The sequence below is a fragment of the Onychostruthus taczanowskii genome, unplaced genomic scaffold, assembly GCF_017590055.1.
Source record: "Onychostruthus taczanowskii isolate IOZ18803 unplaced genomic scaffold, ASM1759005v1 scaffold15, whole genome shotgun sequence".
Classification (NCBI taxonomy): Eukaryota; Metazoa; Chordata; class Aves; order Passeriformes; family Passeridae; genus Onychostruthus; species Onychostruthus taczanowskii.
In genome coordinates this window covers 9,456,950-9,474,259 of record NW_024498685.1, presented here as the reverse complement: position 1 = coordinate 9,474,259, position 17,310 = coordinate 9,456,950, and the positions used below count along the sequence as shown (strand labels likewise).

The following is a 17,310-nucleotide window of genomic DNA, read 5'->3' as shown; positions in this document are numbered from 1 at the left end:
GCAACTCATCCAAAGTAACAGATGTCCACTAAAAATCATTTAATTCATTACCATTTCCTGAAGAAAGTGGCAATATAAAAAAACCCCCAAACCTCTAAAAACATATTTGCTTGAAAAGTGGAATGAAAGAAGAGTTTATAAACTCCTGAAGAAGGAAATACCCTTTGGTAGAGTATAGCTTTGTACTAAGATGTAGCATAAACCCCAAATAAACACAGATCCAACACTAAAGACTCTGAAAATAAAGAAACAGAAAAACTACCATGTAAAGCTGCTACAAGATATATTGCTGGGCACAAACAAGCAGTGCAGTTACAATAACCATGGATTCTAATGCTGTCTTGGTGCTCTCAATTGTAGAATTGAAAACCTGACGTATTGGGGGTTACCTGTGATGGGGAAATCTCTGGCTCTTAGGCAGAAGCTGAGTATATCCAAGTATTAGGTTTATATGAAGTCCCTGTTTCTCACACTGTGAGATGAAGAGGGTTTTTTGTAAGCACAGCAACAGCAGATGTAATTATCAGGAACTGCTGAATGAAAGGAGCAGTCTGAGAGCTACAAGGCACAAACTGCCAAGCAGGAGCTCCTTGATCAACATTTCCTCATCTTTGGAGATCAGACCTGAGATACACGACGATTATGTCACTAGAACAACATATGTCAGCATCTGGAAGGTTGTATCTGCCAAATAAGACACATGGATTGGAATTCAAGCCTGACAAGTTACATAAATACAGAAAAATAACTACAGGAGACAAAAGAGAAAGACTGCAGTAGAAGAATTTAATTCCAGTAGGAGTTGAGAGGGAAGTGCAACCAAAGCTGGCCACAGCACTGCATATGCTGTATTGAAAACATGAGGAATGGCAGAAGGTGATGAGTACATTTTTCTGAGAATACCACAGTGGAAAAAGAGGATATGTGAGTCTATGTGCACTTGTGGATCACCAGTTGCAGGAAGAACAAAAACATATTTATAGTGAAAGGAAAAAATGGATAAATATTATTTCTAGACATAATAGGTTAAATATAACCAGCCCATTAAAATTAGCATGGTCAAAACAAACTGTATGGAAGCCAACACTTTATGAGAAATGGCCAGGGAAATTGTCTTTTTAAATAGAAAGGTATAAAATTGAGTAATATTTCACCTACACTGTCCCTGGAGTATAGTTTCAACTACACTCAAGTGTATACACTCAAGAAAATACCCAAGAGTGATGCAAGACTATGAATGATGCTGCCAACAAAAATATGTGCTTTTCTGTACGTGGGAAGGATGCACACAAAAATATATTTACATGGGAAAAAACCCACCCAAACCCATGAAAGTTGGGAAAGAAATGTATCAACTGTAGTGACAGAGTGCAATAGAAAATAACCAGATACAAAATACTACAAATTTATCTAATTTAAATGAAAGGAAAGTGAAATTGGAGGGGGAAAAAAAACCCCTAGTGAACACTTAATGAAAAGAAAGGCTTAATCTTTCACATTGTCCTTTTCTTAGATACACCTGAAAGCCTTCATAAAAGTCATGCATATTGCAAATATTGGCTGACAATTGCTAAATTGTATACAAAAATATGTGAATAACTCCAGCCATTCACACTTTTTCCTTCCAAGGTAGATGTCTCACCACCCAGGTGTGCTACTTTCAAAAAGCATTTCCAGAACAGGCAGCACTTTTGCTCAACATCAGGAGTAAAGTGAAATACAGAACCTGTGATAATGTTAAGAAAGGATCCTAATCAATACTAGTTGAAGGAGGACAGAAAGAAGGAGAAAAAGGGCAGTTCTAGACACCATTACAGGCCCAGAAAGGGAAAGGCAGCAGTGGTTATTCCTGTGGGGAACAGGCAATGTCCTTTCCTGACAGTTGCCATCTCTTTGACACTTTTTTCCTGTTGCTGTAAGCTTGGTGCTCCCAGCACAGCAATCAGTTATAAATCTGGGGCTTGCACAGACACTTTTCATTAGCAACAGCCCAGACAGACCCAAGCACCTTGCCAACACTAACAACCAGGTTTACCATTTAGCAGCTGCACGGGGTGCCAGCAGCTTTAACATTTTGCTCTGGCTGTTGCAAATTACCACATTTGTAGTTTTTAAAACCTAGAGGGACAACGTTTCTATCAAACCACAGCAGGTCACTGCATGGACTATTGAAATGGGACCCAAAGCTGACAATACAGCTGAGAAAATGATCTGAAGTGAGCAAAAGCAATAGATATCTTTAATTGATTTGGTTTGTCTTTCTTTTTTTGGGGATATGTTGTGTTTTTTGGAGTGGCTAATTGAGAAATGCTACTGTAACAGAATTTGTTCTTCTCTCATATATGAATACAATGACTCAAGGCTCCTAAACTGATATGGGATTAGAGAAAAAGCCAGCAGCAGTTCTAACTAACTGCACCATTAACATGAAGCTCAAACCCATGTTATTCCCTTGATACAGCCTTATTTGCCTGAGCTCTCTTTGTAAATGTCAGTCCTGTCATCATCACTGTACTAATATATCACAAGTCACAAGACCTACCTTTCTCTGCTCATTTTTAATCCTTCAGCAGACAAAACCATCAGAGCATCACACATGGACAGCCATAGAAGCCAGTGAAGAACACTTCTCCTGTTTTCCCTCTTTTTCACAGATGAATACAGGACAAAAATTGCTACTGATAAGAACACAACTGAGGAAATGCCTACTGAGCAGTTACCACATTGAATCTCGTCCACTCCCTCAATTTTGAAGGTAATTCCTGCAATTGTCTCTGGTTTTTGATTTTAGCCTTTGATGCCTCTTCTGTGATGTGCATCATAGTAGAGCAGCTTTTGTATTTGTGCTATGAACTGCTTCCTTTAAAGCAGCCACCTATCAAGATCCTACTCCTAATCATAAAACATTTTAAGCTGAAAACAAAAATCCCTTTCACTCCATGAAGATATTCCCCTTTCTCCCCATCTCCAAACTACAGATCAGTAAAACAATTTCCCATCAGAAATAAATTATCACTGTTTTTTCATGCTATCCAGGAACACCCCAATGCATCCACAATCCCCCTGACAATCAGATGCACCAAGTGAAGGTCATTTCAAGGAGAAGATCTGCCTTGGTAGAACATGGATTCAGCTACGAACCAGAAACACACATAATAATTTATGGAAATGCTTGGCTGAAAATATTAAAGCTCTTCTCAATATCTTTACTAGTAAATGTCTGATCTGCTGTTCCATTGTATCCAGAGAATAAGGATACATTTGAAAACAATGAGAACAGAATACAGTACAAAAAATGTAAAAAATTGACAATTAAATAGTAATGTAATCAGAAAACAGTGAGCTTGAAAAGAGTGAAATAAGGTGTTTGAAGATGAAAGCTTCTCATTTGTGTATTTGCAGTATTACACTGACAGTAGCTTTAAACAGGCAACTCAGTATATAACATTCATAAAAATCACCATTAAAATTAACTGGCTTAAAACCCAAAAGAATGAGAAAATGGAAACATTTCACATTCTGAGAGATTCTCACTCCTTTGTATGAAAAGTCCAATTGTTTCTATAAAAGCCTGAACTAGTTCAAAGGAATGTGAAAAACAGTTATTGTTTCCCTTTAGCCCCAAACATTCCAAAATGATCCTCGATTATTCTCAGTCTGCAAAGCAGGAACAAGTACTCCCTGGCTCTCATCTTCACTTATTCTTTTCCATGTTCAAGAATTTAATTTCATTTAACATCTGTTTGAACAGAAGCCTGTCCTTATGTTTACTATTTTCTTCCTTGCCTTTACCTCTCCTGTGTTTGCCACATCCTTTCCTGAGGTGGAAGGTTGGCATCACTGCACATTATTCAGAGGGAGAACGCACTGCTCATGCACACAGTGGCACAGCAGCATTCTCTGGTTTGCTGTTTGATACTTCTCAAATGGCTTTTTAATAGTCCTCCTAACCAATAACATTTTCATAAAACTATTTATTCTAATTCTGAGATTGCTCTCCTATGGTAATAGAGCCAATCAGAACCCATCATGGTGCACATATATTTAAGATTGCTTCTCCTGACATATATAAATAAATATATACTTATGCTGAATTTCACCTGCTCTTTTATGCATGGGTTCCAGTTATCAGGTACTTGTGGAGCTATATAGATTATCTTTTATTTAAATATCCTGAATAAATCAATAAATATAATTTGCAATTGCACAAAAATTTAGTCTCATTTACAGAAAATATTACACCTGCCATTTTTCAGCTGTGCTCTAGAAGGACATGGATACCTGTTGCTGGGACACCGGGCTCCTTCAACTTTTATCTCCTCACTTTTCATGCCCTGCTTTGGAAAATCATCTGACCCCAAAATTATCAAACTTTAGGAAGAATTCAAACACAAGCAAGGAAAGCAACATAATGTTCTAAGTGAATTTGTTGATGAATCTGAACTGACTACAGACATCTCCTAGAATGTTAACATCATCCTCCTTTAGTCCTCAGTCACAGACTAAGTGATACCAATATAGTTAAGGTTTTCCCACGCCTGCATTGAGATCTGAGTGCACATCAAACCAAACTAAGGAGATGAACGGACTGGTGATGACTTTTAGTGTGTTACAACCTTCTGTCAGTTCTGAACACAATTTGCAGCCTAAGTCTCAATTCCAGTTAATATTTGCACATCAAATCAAGAGCAGTTGCTCTGATACCTCCTAAGAACATGTAAATTTTAGGCAAAGAGAAAAATTTAAGACAGAATACATTGATTTCTATATAGAAAAAAAGTAGCTTAAGGGTGACATCAATTTGGGCAGTTTAGTAAGCAAGATTTAAGAAAAATACTGATTTAGAATGAAATTAATTAGATTTAGTACTATTTGAAATTAATTAGAGGAAATATTTTTAAGGAAATGCTTGAAAATTTCTTCCCACAGTACAGAACGAAAAAAAAAATCCACATGAATTATTTTTTAAAAAGGCCCTGAATTCTTTCTGAGGTCCCCATCATCGCCCCATCTCCCTTTCTTTTTCTATTGTGCAAAAGAAGAATAAAACAGAATAGCAATTTTATTAAACAATGAGACTATGAAATGAGCCATGGCAATTGGGCATTTTTATTCTTGGGGAGAGATGAGTTAGAAACCACTTTCAACACAGCAAGTAAAAAAAAAGAAAAACCTTATGAGAGAGACAGAAAAAAAATCAAGAAGAAGGAAAAAATGCAAATTTATTACCATTTCTCAGGCTCATGAAATAAGACACCAAAATGAAAAGAGAGCTGTTCTTCCCCTCCAATGTGCTCCTATTGTTTTGCTTAAATCTGGCCCTCAATGTTTTCTAGTCTCAGGAGAGACCTCCTCACAGGAACCACACCATGTTGTCAACAGATACATTAATCTCTCTGACAGCTTTTAGGAAAGCAGTTTGAACTCAGATACTAATCTTGGGGGAAAAAGCCTATGCAAAAAACATCCAGTGGTTAAGGCTGTTGGCACACATTCAGCTGTGCAGTCCTTACTGTACTCAGTTTCTGGCATATCATGAAGGGTACCAACCCTTCCCTTTGCCAAACAGGAAAGAGCACAAATAGCAGGTTTCATCTTCCACTGACACATCATGTTTCGGCACAAAAGACTGGGTGAAAGTGTGTCTGGGGAATAATATTCCTGATGGATCACCAAAAAATCTTAGGATGCAGGGAGTCTTCTTTCCTCTGTTAAAAACTCTCAGGCCATATAATGGCTTTCTCTCACTACAAATCTCAATTTGCAGTTAAGGGAAATACTGGGATAACTGGGAGACTGCCTAATGCTAGCTGTAAATAGGGACTTCCACGAAAATTTTCCAGCTGTCTGTTCAAAACTGTAGAGCTGTCCAATTTTTACTTTACATAAGAAGACAAAGTCAAATGGTTCATCTTTTTTAAAGATGTGAGAGCAATGAATTCATCTAACCTGAACATAATAAATGTATGGTAAACTAAACCAAACCATAAAGTGAAAACTGATAGAGCAGATGGCTAAATGTCTATCCAGGGAAATGCTTCTCCATTACAATTGCCAGGGCCCTTCAAACTTTCTTTCTGTAAATGTTATGGTAACAAGAATTCTGAATGGAGCACTCTCTCCTGGTCAGACACAAGAGAAGGTAATTCCTTAACAACAGATTTAATGTCATAAACATCAATTACGAAGAATGACAGACTCTGTCTCTGTAAGAACTGCCACATCAAATTAAGAACAAGGCCATGTATTTATTCTGATACTCTATTTTAGACAGAGAAAACGGCTGCATCTTCTTTCTACAATTCATTTTTGAGATAAATTGCTTTCCATGTTCAAAAGTGTATATTTTTCATTGGTGCTTCAGCATGCAATATTTCACACATGAGCAAAAATCAAGTTAGTCAGACCTTGCAAATCATCATCAGAAAAATGGCTTCAAAAAAACTGGAGACATGACTGTCCCCACAGTCTGCTTGTGGATCACAGCTCACATTTTAAGAATGCTAAAGCACCAAACTTAACAAATCCAAGAAAACTAAGACATGAGACAGGTAAATATAAACTTTTTTAACAGTCACCCCTACTACCATATACTTTGTATGCAGCTGTTTGGAGAAATAGGTATCAGATTTCTATAAGGAGAAGTTGGAAACTGGTATTGGAAACAGACCCAAGTAAATATTCCTAAGTTTTAATGGGCATGAAAGCTTGTCTTGATGAGCTTCCTCTAAGTAAAAGGAGAATTACTGTTGAATTACTGTCTTGCAGAGTCCACCAGGCACACTTTTTATGTGAAAGAATAAGAGACAAAAAGGACTGATCTCTCCAGGAACAGGACCTCATCTGAGCAGATGCTGTGGGACTTCTTGTTTGCTAAGACACTTTTCTTACCTTGTTCTGGCAATCTGTTAGTAAATCTTCATGCCCTTCTTTAAAATCCACATTGTACTTTACCATTTCAATACAGAAAAGAGGAGAAACCTTTTCTGTAAGACAGAAGCTCATTTTTAGACACTCTACTGTCTTGCTGGGATGGAAATCCAACAGTGCAACTTTTACATGAAAATATAATGTTACAATAGTGCTATTTCAAATTATGCACTGATTTTTAGCACTATACAGTATTCCTCTACTGTACAATGAACTTTTCAGTCCTGTTTCTGTGTAGCTGAATGATAAAAATGATTAAGGCATTAACTCTGTGAAAATGTCTAAGCCCTTCTTCAGTAAAAGAGCATTACAAATGAAGAATAACTGAGTCTTGTCTATAATTACTGTATTATTTCACACATATATAATGAAGTGAGGCTGTCTATTCATCATTCATGCACTATCTATGCTGTAAAAGTAGATGTATTCAGAAGGGCTTAATTATGATTTTTAATTCCCAAAAAAGGGCTACAATTCAAATTAATTCTTCCTCACCTCCCCTCAAGAAACCTCCCCTTACTCTAAGTGATGAAATGTGTAGCTAAAAGGTCATCATTTTTGGAACTTCTCACAGACATCCAGGAAAGATAAGAAAAAGCTCTCTTGACAGATGGCTATGGCATGATCAGAACAAGAGCTAGCTTTTCTCAAAGCATCTGCCAGGGTTAAATATGTGTTCTGTTTCTATACTAACTGCAACACATGGTGCTGAAAATCACAACCCTCCAAACACATGCAGAATGAAAAGTTTGTGAACACTATATTTTCTGTAACGTATTGCAAAAGCTGATGGAAATGAAAATTCCTACTGGAATATTACATCACCAATGAATCATGATGCATACTGATGTCTCTACTGCATATGTATATCCTGTGTTGTAATGAAAAGCCAGCTGTCACAGAATCTCAAACAAAAAGAGCTGGAGGGTAAGTTGATCCCAAAACTACCTATTGGCTACCACTGTCCAAGTAAAATAGGACGAAAAATTTGCATACAATTACTTCAGTTACATTTTTATGAGGTATAATTGATCTTTTGAGCCTGTATTTGTTCATACTTGCTGCATTTTCACTAACAAAAGTCCCACATAACAGTGAGAAGCAGACAGTAAAACACTGACTCACATTACCTCAGAACCACATTTAGCTAAATTATTGAGAACATGTAACAATATTAAGTTTCATCCTATTTGGTAACTGACAAAAATCCCTCATCCTTTCAAAAAATATTAAAAAATATGTAAAAATTAATTGCAAAGTGAATTGGTATCCTTTCAGCAATTGATGCCATGAGCTGTGTCCTGGAGGACAGGATGAGAATGACCTAGACCTGAATGCAGTGATATTACAGCCACTTGCCTAAGTGCTGATGGCACCCGGTCAGGCCCAAGGAATACTGACACCCCAAGGCTGGGCAACACAGGGAATTACCCAGGGACAGGGAGGCCAAAACCTCTCCATGATGTAATTAAGGTCTAAAAAGCACTGGGAGAGGAAGAGAGAGGAAAAGAACATTTAGATCTGAGTAATTCCCAAAGGTGCAGCCAAGCTCAGTGAGCAGATGCATGTTTGATATGTCAGACTGCTCTCTGCAGATGCAAGATGGCTTTAAAGAACAGATTTCTGCCAGGCTGAAATGGAGCAGCTGACTGTTTTCTGGGCTGTAACATGTTGAGCTGTACTCATCTGGCAGGCAAGGCTGGAATCTGATATGGCAATGGTTTAAATGGAAGAGAAATTAGCCAGGAACTCCACACTTCAAAGTCACTTATCCCAGGAAAACACCTAACATGTTAAACTAGCACAACCAATTTGCTTCAAATCTGATGCAAGTTTTCGAGAAGATCTTGAACTTTTAAGTTTAGAAAGGTTTACTTTAACCATTTCTTCAGAGATTTTGTACTCTCTGTCCAAAAGCAAGTTCAGAGATTAACTAGGAATATTGCTTTTCTAATAGCCAAAAGAGAACATAACATAATTTTCGTTATGGTGTAGTATCAATGTCAAGAGATGAGATGAAAAAACTTCATCCACCCCACCTTCAAGATCCAATCACAGCATATCAAGAGGAAATTCTTTAGTAATCTAAGCTCAGATGTACTGGGCTCCACTTGGGTTTTCAGGTTTTTGAGTGCTGGCACTGACTGTGTGCACATGCAGTGGTGCCTCATAACAAACAGTTAACCACAACAGACTACTTCAGCTGGAAGCTACTCCAGCAACCACCCAGCCCAAGCTCCTGGCCAACTCAGGGCTGGCAAAAGTTAAAGCACGTTGTTGAGGGCATTGTGCAAATGCCTCTAATACACTTGGCAGCCTTGGGGCATTGTGGCTGATATTTAATGAATTTAGAAGTTAATTTGATGAGAAGATATTTGCTTATCTGTCCATTTCACTGAGCTTCGCCTGGATCACAGTAAAAACACAACTGAACATAACGTTGTATATTTGTTTCTATTAAAAGAGAGCTCTTTCCACTGGAAGGATAGATTTTTCCAATATGATAAAAGAAATACACTATCACAAGAAACAAACAGCATATACCTGCACCTACAGTTCATGGATTAGGAATATTATCTAAACTTGGGTGTGGAAAAAGAAAAAAAGAACTAATAAGTTTACTTGGTTTCTACAGTCGCCCATTAAATCACTCAAACACACCTTACACATCATCTGGACATATAGTTTGTCAGCAGCAATTAGAGACTGATGGACACCTGCTGCAACACAGATCCAATAGCATACAAACCCACAGCATGAATAGTCTGAAAGTTCTGGAAAAACTTCAGAAGATGCTAGAGTGATAAAACAAGAAAATAGGCATTCTTTCTTTCAGAAGCCAGCTTGGAGTATCTATTCAAATATAATGAATTTTCAGTAAATGTTACCTTTCTAGGACTAAACAGCATATTAATTATTTTTCACAATAGCCAAGCTTTAGTCACTTCAAGCAAAAATTTTCTACTCCAACCCAACAGTTTGTTTGTTTTTTTATCCTTCTTATAGATCAGACACTCATCAGCCTCTCAGATCTCCGGAGAGTTGTGGTTTAATGGAACCCAGGAGGAAAAGACAAATTTGGAAAGCCATTTATCCATCTCACTAGAATTGAGACATTATGGTTTTCATTCTTCCCCCACTCCCAAAAATACCAAATTTCCATCATCAGAGCTCTGTGAATAAACGAACATTTTGTTACTGGCCTCAGGAAGAAAGAAACCACAGGCCTGTTAGGGACAGAGAGGAGAGCAGGGCACTGTGTGCTCGGGAGCGTGTTTATTTGACTGGATTGCAGACGGTCAACCGAAGAACATGCAGATCATATATTTTTAAGCATTTCATAATGGCTTATTATTAATTCCAGCCAAAACCACCAAGACCAAAATTATCTGAAATTGGTGCTTGTGTGTCCTGACCCCAAAGCCAACAATGGTTGCATAAAAAAAAAAAAAAAAAAACCAAAAAAAAAACCCAACTTAAATATCTACAGTTCTCTCAGGTTTAATTTTTTTTTTTAATCAATTACAAGGCAGTGCCCTTTAAGAGCCTAGAGAGAAGACAGGTCTCCACAACTAACAAACTGAAATGTGGTCCTGGGTAAATTTTACTTCCAGGAAACCAAAATGTTGCAGTCCTTGAGAGAGGGAGGCTATAAGCAGAGGGCTCTTCTAAAGGAAGGAGCTTTTATTGAACCTGTCACTTGTCATTAAACACTCCATATTTTACCTTAACCTGATATTTTCATTAGAGCATACAGACCTTTTTCATCTGTGAATAAAAGCATTCCCTTCAGCCTTGTGCTGAATATGGGGAAAGGCTCTCTAAAATCGAGCCCACCCAAACAGGACAATTATGTTCACAAAAGCAGGAAAAGCACTAGGGAAAATCCAGCAACATTAATACCATGATAACTTGCACACTTTAATGTTGACTATCACATCACACTTCAATCTTAAAATTATTTAATGCATTTAATGTCTATTTTTAATATTGTAAAAACTTGCATATAACTATACAGAAAGCACAGACACCAGTGCAGAATAAAACACAACATAAGCAAACTGCAAAAAAATTAGGTACTGCTCTACAGAGATCTCTAGGTTAATACCATGATAACTTGCACACTTTAATGTTGACTATCACATCACACTTCAATCTTAAAATTATTTAATGCATTTAATGTCTATTTTTAATATTGTAAAAACTTGCATATAACTATACAGAAAGCACAGACACCAGTGCAGAATAAAACACAACATAAGCAAACTGCAAAAAATTATGTACTACCATATAGAGATCTCTAGTTGGAAAACCTGTATGAGAAAAGGTAAAGATATCCATGCTATTCATCTTTTTATATCTATAATCTCTCAACTGCTCAAAACACTTTATAAGTAAAGAAGTGGATAAGAAATTGCAAGGGAAGCTATATATTCTTAAAGAACTCTGATATAAAGCAGCACCATTTTTTTCCACCATATTTTTCTGAGCAAAAGCTGGGCCTCAATGCTACCACCAAAGCTGTACCATGTCCTTGATGCACCAGAAACTGGTGTTAAATAGCTTTACCAGAACTTAAAAGTTCTCAGTAACTGAAATATCACTCTCTGTTCATTGCTATGTAGTACAAACATTGTACACAATTTACTGTTTCTTTAAAAAAAAAAAAAAAAGAAAGAAAAAAGTGGTTTCAGTATGCAAATAGAAGCTGAGAAAAAACAAATTTGATGCTTTTTGCAGTGTATTACATATGTGAAGAAGACAGAAAAATGAAAAGGGAAAGAATAACTGGGGGAGGGAGGGGATCCAGAAAAGGAAGCCATCCCTTTTAAAATCTTGAAATGCTACATAAAAACAAAGATGATGGTCTGATGGAATGGTGTCATTCAATAAATACACCACCCACGTAATTGCAAGGCGAATGTGAAGCACCAGCTGTCTTTTCAGACTTGATATATAGATTTACTCAAATGCAGATTGGAAATCTAACCAAATATTGTAGTAGTTTTAGGAATTTTTAAAGACATTTCTCTAATACCAGGAGGACTGTGTTATTTAAACAGAGCTGCCACATAACGAGAGCCTTGTGAATTGCCACAGCATTACAGCCACAAAACCCATTAGCAGATGTAGAAATCCCACATTCCCGCCTTTTATAAGGATCTGCAGTTATGAAATCATTTTCATACACTTGGAACTTAACTATTTCATTGCCCAGTACATACAGGACTGGAGTTGATGGAGAAAACCACAAAATGGTGTATCTGAGACCATTCCATGGTCACGTGTTTCTGTGGTTCTTTCCAAGTTTTAGCTGAAAACATCCCCCCAGCATCCCACAGAACAAAGTAAAGCAGTATCTGTTTGAAATAAGGGAAGAATTTATCTTTACTAGAGAACCCTTAGGATGTATTCTGTGTCTTCACTGTAGATGTATTAAGATATGTGGCTGATAAAAAGAAACAGGACTTAACCTAGGCAAAGGAAAATAAAGAAAGGCTTGCTCTTTAAAGATAACAGAATGAAAGACTACAAGGTAGGGTGCAGTTTCCATGTTTATTTTCACTCACCAAAAAGAAAGTTATTTTTGTAAATTAAAGAAAACACAGTCAAAATGCCTATTATCTCCACACTTTGCATCATGGTATGTTTGCTGTACTCCATGCAGTAGTTTAATATTTTTATGACAGCAATTGAAAACTTACCATTTGATAAACCTCCTGCAGCTCATCTCAACACACAGCACATTGAGAAATATTTGACTTGCTTTTATCCCAGTGACTTTCTTACACCTGGGCAGATTTGAGGTAACCAGGTAACTCTGTGGGGCAGCAGCATGATCATTCCAGAAATAAAGCCAACGGACCAGAAAGCACACCAAGAATTCATGAGGTAAACAAGGATGACTACACACAGAAAACGTGGTCCTCCAGTTACCCTACAATAACTCCAGCTTTCTCTAAGAATACTTACTTGGTTATCTTTCATTTACTGAAGAAAAGACACCAGTATAAGGCAAAACCAGCTGGGAAAATAGACAAAACAGCTAAAGAAAAAGGCTGTTAGAAAAGCAGAGAAAAAAGAAATGTCACACCCAATCTCAGTATGGAATTGATATAATTATTTCAACAATGCACCTCATAACCAAGCAGACAGCTAAAAGTACATTTTCCTCTTATGAAAATTGAGTAAGATATGAAGGCAATTGATAGAAGCTGCTTTCTTTGAAATGCTGTAGGATAGATGTGTCCTTTTAAACAATCAGGAACAAAGTTGTTAGGTAACAGCTATGAAAACAGATCAGGAGGAAGAGTGGAGAGCCAGGCAGCTCAGCCTGGCTCATTATCCCAAGGGCATTAATCAATTCCCATGTTACCTGTAGCTGTTGGGAGCTGTCGTTAAGGTTATCCTCTCGTCTCCTGGCCTCCTCCAGCATCTGTGCACTCTTCTTTTTCTCCACTTGTTCTTTGTGCTTCAGATTTGCTACTTTCTTATTTTGATCTTTAACTTGCCTGCAAAAGAGAGGAGCACTCAGAGCGTGGTCCAGAGCAGTTTCCATCAGCCCTGGTGCTGAGCAGCTGGGCCAGGGAACAGTGGCACCATCAAGTGCCACCACTTCCTTTGCGCAAGGCCACCGGCACCAAACTCATTCTCAAGCATTACTCTCCACTGTTAATTCAGCCAAAAGAAGGCTTCATTTTGCTCATTACTATTAACCTAGCCTAGAAAATTTCTGAAACAAAAGTATTATTTATTATTTGGTATAAACTATTAATCAAAAAAGATGCACCTGTCCTCTTCTGACTTTGGGGAAGAATTCTCTTCTCTGTTCACACACACACACACACATGTACATATAAAACCACAGAAATCTAATAACCCATTTTGCTTTGGGTACCACTGTATCTAATGTGAGGAAAACAGGAGGAGCAAAAGGAAAACTACTGAAACATGACTTGAATATAGAGGATTACTTACAAGAATTAGGGAATCTGTTTGTAGAGATAAAACAATTTTTTTTAACCTCAAGATCTATCTGTTTTCTTGATATATTGAGGAATTTCCTAACCTTTCTTCTTACACAAACAAGAAAAGTAAGAATAAACTATTTGAGAAAGTGTGCATCACTTCCTTTTCACTTGCATCTATGGACTATTTTTGATGATCCTGGCAGCTACCATTGCCTGCAGACAGGGTTTGGCCTTTCAGGGCATTAAGACACATGGAGTATTGAATCTAATTACAGACCCTTTAATCTCAGCCTCCTGACCACAGAGAACTTAAGTCTAAACTTTTAGTCCAATCAAAACAAAACAGGCTAGCTTTGCTTCCTCAGCCCTTTTCTCTATAATTATATCTGGAGTTTGGATTTTGGAATAAAAGACAGATTCTTTGGTTGCAAGATGTCCCCAAAACATCATGCAAGTAGTAGAAATGGCTCTTTAATTTACTGTTTAGAAAACAGAATGATATACCAGCTTCAGATCTGGTATGTTATCCACACAGACAGGGAAGAATGTTTCTTCTGTATTTCAGAAATACTTTTAGAACAGATCACAAACAACCCTTCTTTAATATTTTCTTCAGAACTCATAACAAAAGCATGATCAAGAACATATCTCTTTGTGATATATTTATGTTCAAATTATGTGGCATATGACCAGTCAGTGTTATGAGTTCCTCCAAAAACACTCTGAGCTCTGAGGTTCAACTCTGAGTTCTGCTTTTTTCCAATGTAAGCCAACTGAGGCTGGGAAAATCGTGAAAACAGCAAATTTTCCTTGGTGCTAAAACAAACTCTTAGGGAGAAAAAGTGCTGATGGCCTCTAGAGACCAATAAAAAATGAAAGTTCATTTCTGATGATGTTAAAAAATTATTGGCATACTTAACTACCCTGTCCAAGAGTTACAGCTGATTTGAGTCAGGATGCTTTTTAAACACAACCAGTCTAATTGTTGAGTTATTCTAACCCAGTGCTGCACACTGGCAATGGGCTCATTGCCCAGTTTGAAAGCAGACTTGCTCAGTGATTAAACAACTTATTGGAAATATTATGCTGGCACCAACTCAGCTTGTACAATACACAGTTCTATCTGTCCAATAAAATAAACACAGAAAGTACAGCTAAGTCAATGCAGAAAATGAAAATATGTCAGCCCAACACATTCAATTCCATATGAGAATTTTTACTCAATTTTAAGATTAAAATTAGAGGAATTAAGTATTTTTTAATAAATTTGCAAAGCTACCTTCACATATTGGGAAACTGATCTTTATTACTATAACCAACTAGTCAGATAAGCGACAACAATATTAATAAAGTTTCAACCCTCTTCAAAATATGTCTGAAATAAATAATCTCCTACATGGTCCAAAATGTTTTCAAACAAAATATGTATTTCAAAGAGATGTGTAATTATAAGGATATCTACTACTGACATCCCCCTTCTGATGTGTGAACCAAAATTAATGCCATTCTAATATATTAGGTAGATGTTCTGAGACAAAGACAAGCTTTACTGAAGTCTTGAAATTACCTAGTGCTTGTAATACTGAGATCAGTCTTCATAAAATCTTCTACTAGACCAGATTGCTTAAAGCTCCATTTAACCTGGCTTTGAATCATGTGCAAGATACAACTATCCCTCCGTATCTCTGATGTCAAAAAGGAACAAAAATTGGGCTATAAACTTTTCAAACAATACAGGTATCTGTGGCAGTAACTAGAATTTCCTCAACTGTTTAACTGTCTAAATCTGAGAAGGTTACATGAAACCCCAAACCTATAAACCCAAAAAGGTTTGGAGTCATTTGATACATGAATACACATTTCATCTCATCTCAATGCCCACGGTACCAAATGAATATTCTCACTTTTACAATACCTCATGCAGATAATCATGCAAAAGGCTCAGGATTTACAAGTCCACAGCCCTTTGACGTTTGCACCGTGAAAGTTCTGTGAAGCTTTGAACACTTCATACTGTGGTTCTGTAAAGAATGCTCTTCCTTTTCTGCCAGATAACTTTCAGTCTTCAAAGCCAGTCAGAAAACCACCTTTTTATATATGCAATCTTTTAAAATATTTAAATATGTACTCATATTTTTAATATCAAGAGGCCTCAAAAGCTTGCTTATTAGTTATCACTCCATTCACTGCTCAATAAAAGAGTTCTGTTGCTATTTTAAGCACTGCAGTACTACTGATGATTGTTATTGAACAATTTCATCTTCACACCACCACTGAACAATGTGCAGAATTGGACCACATACTGAACTGGAACAATAAAATAAAATACAGAAAGTACGTGACTTAAGCGAGCATGCTGCAACTGGTACATTTTATGTGTCAAGAGGAAATTTTTTCATAATATATGTGCACAAGGAAGCTTATTAGGAAAAAAAAAAACCAGAAAGAAACAAACAAAGCTCTGCAACTCCCTCAGTTTGAGAGCTTCATTTTGTAAGCTTAATGTTTTTTTAACTCTTTTGAATTAATTGCACATATACAGAGCACATATCCTACCAAAGGGACAACAAAGTTTAAAAAAAATCCTTAATCTCAAAGGGTATTTTTATTAAAACTGCAAAAAACTTGCATGGGATTAAAGACTGTAAAAAGAGAATGACTTATGTACAATGATGGTAAGACCTTAGAGGTTTAAGAATGTTTTCTAGAAAGCACTACTGTCTGCATGTACAGCAGCAGCAAGCAGCAATTTGCCATGTGCATATGGGCTTCTCATCATAAAATAAAGAGCTAATGAACTTCTGAAAGATACAGGGCATTAAATATCACCATAAATACACATTCCTACATCTTTGCAAAACAGGACTACAAAAGAAAGAAAGAATTCTGGTGATTTTAATTAAAGCTAGAGAGCCAGGTCACGTTCACAGAGATAAAACTTTGAAGAAGATACCAACTGGAACCAGCAGAAGTAGCAAAACTAACAAAAGCAAAAGGACCTCATGTCAGAAGATGTTTATTCTCAGAGTCACCTCAAATCAAATAATAAAAGCATTATATATAAAAGAACAAAAATGTAATGAGAATGTTTTTGTTGAATTACAGTGAAGAATCCCACTCATTTCTGAAATAACAATTTCTTTTGCACTTTTCATAACAATTTTAAGATAACTATCTTTTTTTAAGAGTCCAGCTCCTAAACCATTTTGCCCTCAAAAGTGAAAATCTTTTTCCATTAGTTTGAATTTTTCTCCGTTTCACAGTTTGTCACACCAAGTACTGTTACAGACTAATGTATTAGATAAAAGGAAGTAGAAACAAATTCAGGCTTCTGATTCAAAAATATAAACCCCATAGTCTTTCAACTAAAGACAGGCCAAGATTTTCAGAATAAAACATTTCATGTCCT

The 17,310-nt window shown here is 36.7% G+C and overlaps 1 protein-coding gene across 6 annotated transcripts in view; it reads right to left on the bottom strand.

Annotated features, from left to right (window-relative positions):
• Positions 1-17,310, bottom strand: part of ERC1 (ELKS/RAB6-interacting/CAST family member 1) — a 270,885-nt gene that overhangs the window by 121,161 nt on the left and 132,414 nt on the right. For all 6 annotated transcript variants that reach the window (XM_041398556.1, XM_041398557.1, XM_041398558.1 and 3 more), the window contains one exon: positions 13,307-13,442. In XM_041398556.1, the coding sequence (XP_041254490.1) occupies positions 13,307-13,442 (136 nt within the window). The remainder of the gene's footprint in view (positions 1-13,306; positions 13,443-17,310) is intronic.